General features: G+C 46.8%; 1 protein-coding gene across 2 annotated transcripts; it reads left to right on the forward strand.

Annotated features, from left to right (window-relative positions):
* Positions 1–203: 203 nt before the first annotated feature.
* On the forward strand, positions 204–4,344 carry SOX14 (SRY-box transcription factor 14). 2 transcript variants are annotated; one of them, XM_039488645.1, is made up of 2 exons: positions 204–836; positions 4,232–4,344. In XM_039488645.1, the coding sequence occupies exons 1-2, from the start codon at positions 565–567 to the stop codon at positions 4,248–4,250; spliced, it is 291 nt and encodes a 96-aa protein (XP_039344579.1). In that variant the 5' UTR covers positions 204–564; the 3' UTR covers positions 4,251–4,344. The 2 variants fall into 2 exon arrangements, with proteins under 2 accessions (XP_039344579.1, XP_039344578.1); XM_039488644.1 differs by lacking the exon at positions 4,232–4,344 and having other exon boundaries at positions 204–1,720.
* The last annotated feature ends 1,371 nt before the right edge of the window (positions 4,345–5,715 follow it).

Below are 5,715 nucleotides of genomic sequence, written 5' to 3' on the forward strand. Positions count from 1 at the left end.
CTAACAAAAGCATTCCCTTTAATCCCGTGTATTTAGTGCCTGCCCCCCTTTCTCTTCACTCTCAGACTGTCTCTTTTTAAGGTATTCTTCTCTCCAAGCTGATTGGGCGCTCAGGTTAGGGAGTGAACGCCCTGCGATTATGTCAGATTGCGTGCAGTCCGGAGCAGGCTAGCCTTTGAACTTCACCGCTTTTGGCTCCTGGTCCTCGGCTGTTCCTCATTCCCAGCCAGGTGCTTTGCAGGGCTAGACACCTTCGGCAGCAGCATCTCATCACAAAAGCAAGCCCTCCCTCTCTCTCTCCCGCACACAAACACTTGAGAGACTGATCACTCCGACCCGAGACACTCCTGGATTTCTTTTTTCACTTCTTTTCTCCTTCTTGTCTTCTTACCCCCCCCTCCTCCGTTGACACCTCTCCCCCCGTAACTGCCTGTGGATTTGCCGGAGAACTGGTATGATCAGCTGAGAGTTTTGGGGTTCTTTTTGGGTGGCAAGGCAGGCGAGTCGGCTAGGTGAGCCCAGCACCGCTGCGACTCCTCAGAGCGACCCCCACCCCACAGCACCATGTCCAAGCCGACCGATCACATCAAGAGACCCATGAACGCCTTCATGGTGTGGTCCCGGGGCCAGAGGCGGAAGATGGCCCAGGAGAACCCTAAAATGCACAACTCGGAGATTAGCAAACGGCTGGGCGCGGAGTGGAAGCTGCTGTCGGAGGCTGAGAAACGACCCTATATCGACGAGGCCAAAAGGCTCCGGGCGCAGCACATGAAGGAGCATCCTGACTACAAGTACAGACCCCGGCGCAAGCCCAAGAACCTGCTCAAGAAGGACAGGTATGTCTTCCCTTTGCCTTACCTGGGCGACACGGACCCGCTAAAGGCGGCCGGGCTGCCCGTGGGAGCCACGGACGCTCTGCTGAGCTCCCCAGAGAAGGCTAGGGCTTTCCTGCCTCCCACCTCCGCACCCTACTCCTTACTTGACCCCAGCCAGTTCAGCTCCAGCGCTATCCAGAAGATGACCGAGGTGCCCCACACCTTAGCCACCAGCACCCTGCCCTACGCCTCCACCTTGGGATACCAGAGCGGGGCGTTCGGCAGCTTGAGCTGCCCCAGCCAGCACACCCATACTCACCCTTCGCCAACTAACCCTGGGTATGTGGTGCCCTGTAACTGTACAGCTTGGTCGGCTTCCAGTTTGCAACCTCCAGTTGCCTACATATTATTCCCAGGCATGACCAAGACTGGAATAGACCCCTATTCTTCAGCACATGCGACTGCCATGTAACACACCCACATACCCGCAAGCGAGACTTGGTTTGCAGTCAGAACTTGAATTCACTCATGGGCATGTACATAGAAACTGCAGAAGCAAAAGGCCACCTGCATGGGAGAATGATGCCAGTGTATCTGATGGCACCTGGGGAAAGACAGAGACTTCTCTTGGAACGCAGAGACTCGCTAGTCAAATTAAACAAAGATTTCTCCCTCAGCCTGGGGAAACTGGAATTGGAGGCTCAGCTAGGTGCAGAAACCTCTAAGAACTGTAAATGTGTTAAATCTTGACCTGCCCTTTTGGACTAAAGGCTAGGCGGTTTTGAGTTTTATTTATTATATTAATGTATATGAGTTCTATATTACCTGCTGTTATTTGGACTTGAATTTCTGAAGTCCTGGTATTTATTAATATTATTATTATTATTTCCTTTTGCACATTAAAAGACAAGATTAGCTGTGTTATATTATATATATATATATATATTTTGCCATCAAGCACTAATAGGTAAAAAATGCTTTTCATGTCAAAAAGGCTCTTAAAAGTTACAGAAAAGGGAAACGTTTCTCTTTCCAACATGATATGATAGTGTTTGCTTAATTTAAAACAGATAGTCTTTCAATTTGTGTGATCCAGTGCAACTAGACCGAAGTTCATTTTAGACAGAGCGTCAGGTATGAAGTCAGGCAGTAGAATTGTAAAAATAACTAAATAAACAAATAAGAATAAGACTTTAAAAAAAGATGGTAATTTCAATATGTTTCAACCATGTCTTTGAAAAATGTATCCAGAAGGATTTTACCTCGTTAACCTGTTCATTTGTTGAACAAAGACATTTTGAATAAAGACAATCTGTCATTAAACAAGCAAACCATGTGGTGTGAATAAAATCCCAATTTTGACAAGCTTCCTCCTAAGAGCACGAAAGCAAAGCTTAAAAGATTGAGTTGCATAGGACTAGCTCAGACGCTTCCGGCCAGGAAAGCATCTTGGGGCCCGATCCCGGGGGGAAAAAACTTAGGTGAGTAACTCTACACGGGTGAGGGGCCCTACGTGAATTCAGTGGGACTACTCACTTGAGTAATATTACTCACCTGCGTTTTGTCAGGATCGGGGCATTTATAGATTATACGGGATACATAATTATTAATCTCATCTCCACTGTTAACTACAAAGCCTTTTGCTGCGGTTTCACTTTGACTGGTTTATACCCACACAGATTTTAATAACCACTTCTTATGTTCAATGATTTGCTAAAAGTGAAACAAATGGACTCAGTAATACACTGGAGAGGACGGCGTGTGCCTCATCTGCTTTCGGGAGAGGTTGGAGTATCTGATCTATTGGAGATATCAGTCCATAGCCAAGTCTAACTTAGCTGCCTTATCAGGACTTTCCCCAAGGTTTAAAAACCAGGCTCCTTGGCATTTCCTCTGGTTTCCTGGCTACAGGAGAAAAGAATAGACATTGACAATAGACAGAACCAGGGCCAACAATGTCGCTATTTCGGATCCGTGGCGCTGCGTATTTTTAATAGCCTCCTTCAGGAGAAAGTTTTTGCGGACAAAACCCATGTGCTTGGCTGGCCTGTCGGGGAAGGGGACTGGCCTGCACAGGTAGCTCTGAGCAGCTCGGAGTTATGCTTTGATGCGAGTCACTTGCTTCGCCAAATGGCCCGGCCCCTTTAAACGTGTCAACATCTTTTTTTTTTGGTCTGTCTCCCTTTCCCTCTCTCGGCGAGCGTGTGTGGCATCCGCCTTCGTAAGCGGCCAGTCCCTTTTCTCCCCCAGCAGCGTTCAATGTAACTTTTACCACCCAATCTAAGCAGCCTGCCGAAGCCGAAAACAGCGATTAGCATATTGTCCTGAGCAATTAGCAGTGTTTGGGGGGCTATTCATCAGGTCCCCTTTGTTAGGGAGGGATTTTCATTTTGGAAAAAAAAAAGTCGCGGTTGTCCATCTGGTTTGAGCTGAATGGCAAAGCGATCCGTGTTGTAGATGCTTTTCTCATGAAGTGCTCTTTTGAGACCGGAGTTAGAATTAAATGGCATAACACAATTAACATACATGGGGCCTCAATGGAAGGGTAAGCATATAAATAATAGATAGATAAATAAATGGGAGATCGGGCGGAGGTAGACAAAAGACCAGAGGAGAAAGAGTTTGAAAGAGAAGGTTAGAATGGCTGGACCACGCTTGTTTAGCATGACAAAGCACGCTTACAAAGCAGGACAATTAGGGAACTGGCTTGACTAGGGCTGCAATCACGGGCACGGTGCTTTGGGACACTCAGGGAAAGCCCCAGTGAAAGGAGCCCGGCGTGGCTCTGAGAAGGAGAGGCAGGAGCTGGGAGCCTGGTGGGTTCCTTCGCTGATTTAACCCCACCTGACAGTTGCTGTCAGGCTCTGTGATAACACTCATAGCTCAGTGTCCTTTAACATCTACCCAGATTAGTTTTACAGTGGTCTGAGGCAGAGCTGGGCCCAAGCTGCTGCTGCCTTCTCCCCACCAGACTTTGGAGAAGAAAGGGGAGGCGGGGGGGGGGGCAGAACCCGCCCCCCCCCGAACTGAGCAAACCAGCGTATTTTTGCAGAGCCCCTCTGCCCCGCAGCAGATAGGTATGGAGGCTTTAGCCACTGGTGACTTTCATAGGCATTGACTCCTCTCCTGGTAAACTGGATTAGGCTGGGCAGGGCAAATCTGTCGAGGGTCAAGATCTTGTCCACTTTTCCCACCCTAACGTGTTGGGAAGTGAAGCTCTGTGGGGAGGATTTAAAGGGCAGGATACTGGGGTAAGTCCCCTCCCCCAACAGAAATGAGCCTGGGCAAAATAACGCCTCCCTGTTGGGTTGATGCATCAAACCGCGTAGAAAAGCTACAGAGGTGAACGCTTTAAGATCGGTCTTTCCTCTCTTGTTCTCTCTCACCGATTTCCATGTCTCTCTTCCCCTCGCCAGCACATTTCCCCGCCCTTGACTCAGCCAAATTATCCCTTCAACTGGCTTCTCCGTCTGCAGGTGTGCAGCTATTTTACTCGTGGAGATAAACATATTAAATAATCGTTCTGACACCGAAATGAACCGATTACTGACTTCGATGTCAAAAGGAGACCAAGAAAAGATATTCCCTAGAGGGGGGAAATGCTGCTCCTTGTCAAACCTGTTCTCCCACAACTGTCTGCCTCTTGCAATAAAATCATTACACAGAGGCTGCAGGGGTGTTAGACGCCACGCCTTCAGCCCGCTCCAAAAGAATATTGGGAGGAGATGGGACGACTCAAGGTCTTTGCTGGATCTCAACCTCTTCTTTGGGTGGGGAGTACTCTGCACAGCCCGCACGGAGTACAGCCAAAAAGCATACCAGGGCGGGCTAGCGAGGAGCGAGCTGCAAAGTTGTTTCATTTTAAAATCTACCTGCTAATGAAAGAGAGATCAGCTGAACAAGGGACTTTGTCAGGCAGTAGCCGTTGCATTGAGCTTTAAACACTTGTCACTGTTTCGATTGCTTTCCTGCTGCCTTGAAATTAACAAGTAACCTAGTACAGAAGGATGAGGGGACTCATCCGGTTGATTTCTTTTGTTTGTTTTCGTGGAGTAACTTATTTTAAGCAATTCTCTCTGCTGCCATACACCGTCTTTCCTGCTGTCCAGCGAATTACACAAACGCGTTAAAATGATTTCTTTGCCAGTTTTTTTTTAAAGCCCAATAATAAACTTCCCCGAAGAGTCGTTTGATTTTGTTCAGGGTTCTGGTCGCAGAGAGAGAGAGAGAGAAAGCGAGAACCAGGTAGCTAGTCAAAATAATTTTCTTCTCCCTTACCCGCCCAAAAGAAATCAGAAGGAAAAAAAAGTAGCTATCCCTAATTTGGTTACAAGTATAAATGCTTAATTGTTTAAGAACTTTGCTCTGTGTGTGCCAGAGAGGTAGGATATACAGAGAAGCATTACATGGTGTTAAAAACTTTATTTTAAAGGACACATTAAGCCATAAGAAGTCTCTGAGAGATATTACTTATTTCTGCTTATTAGTGATAATCGCAGAGTAAATTTGCTATTGAGTGTATCAAAGCCATTCAAAGAGACTTTGAAACATCAAAAAGATTGCAATTCTGATTTTCCGGTTTTATTCCAGCCCCGACCTCCTGGCTACAGTCCTTGATTGCACTGTTTAAAAGCTGGTGATCAGAAATATACCTTCATCCTGTGTTCTAAATACCTCATGAATTCAAGAAACAAAAACAACCCCCTCCTCCCCCCACACCTCTTAGATAATTAAACAGCGAAAATCCATAGCGGCCATCAATGGAAGGCTGAGAATTTTGAGCTGTCCGTTCTACATATGTAACTCTTATCTAGATTGTACATACGCATGTGCTTTGCCGTTGCAATAACTTCAAAGGTATGATGTAAAGTTGTGCAGGTGAGAACGTGTCTTCATATTA

This window comes from Mauremys reevesii, linkage group 9 (genome assembly GCF_016161935.1).
Source record: "Mauremys reevesii isolate NIE-2019 linkage group 9, ASM1616193v1, whole genome shotgun sequence".
Lineage (NCBI taxonomy): Eukaryota > Metazoa > Chordata > Testudines > Geoemydidae > Mauremys > Mauremys reevesii.

Bases quoted from the DNA above. Each gene is read 5' to 3' on its own strand.
- SOX14 (XM_039488644.1), top strand. From the start codon at position 565: ATGTCCAAGCCGACCGATCACATCAAGAGACCCATGAACGCCTTCATG.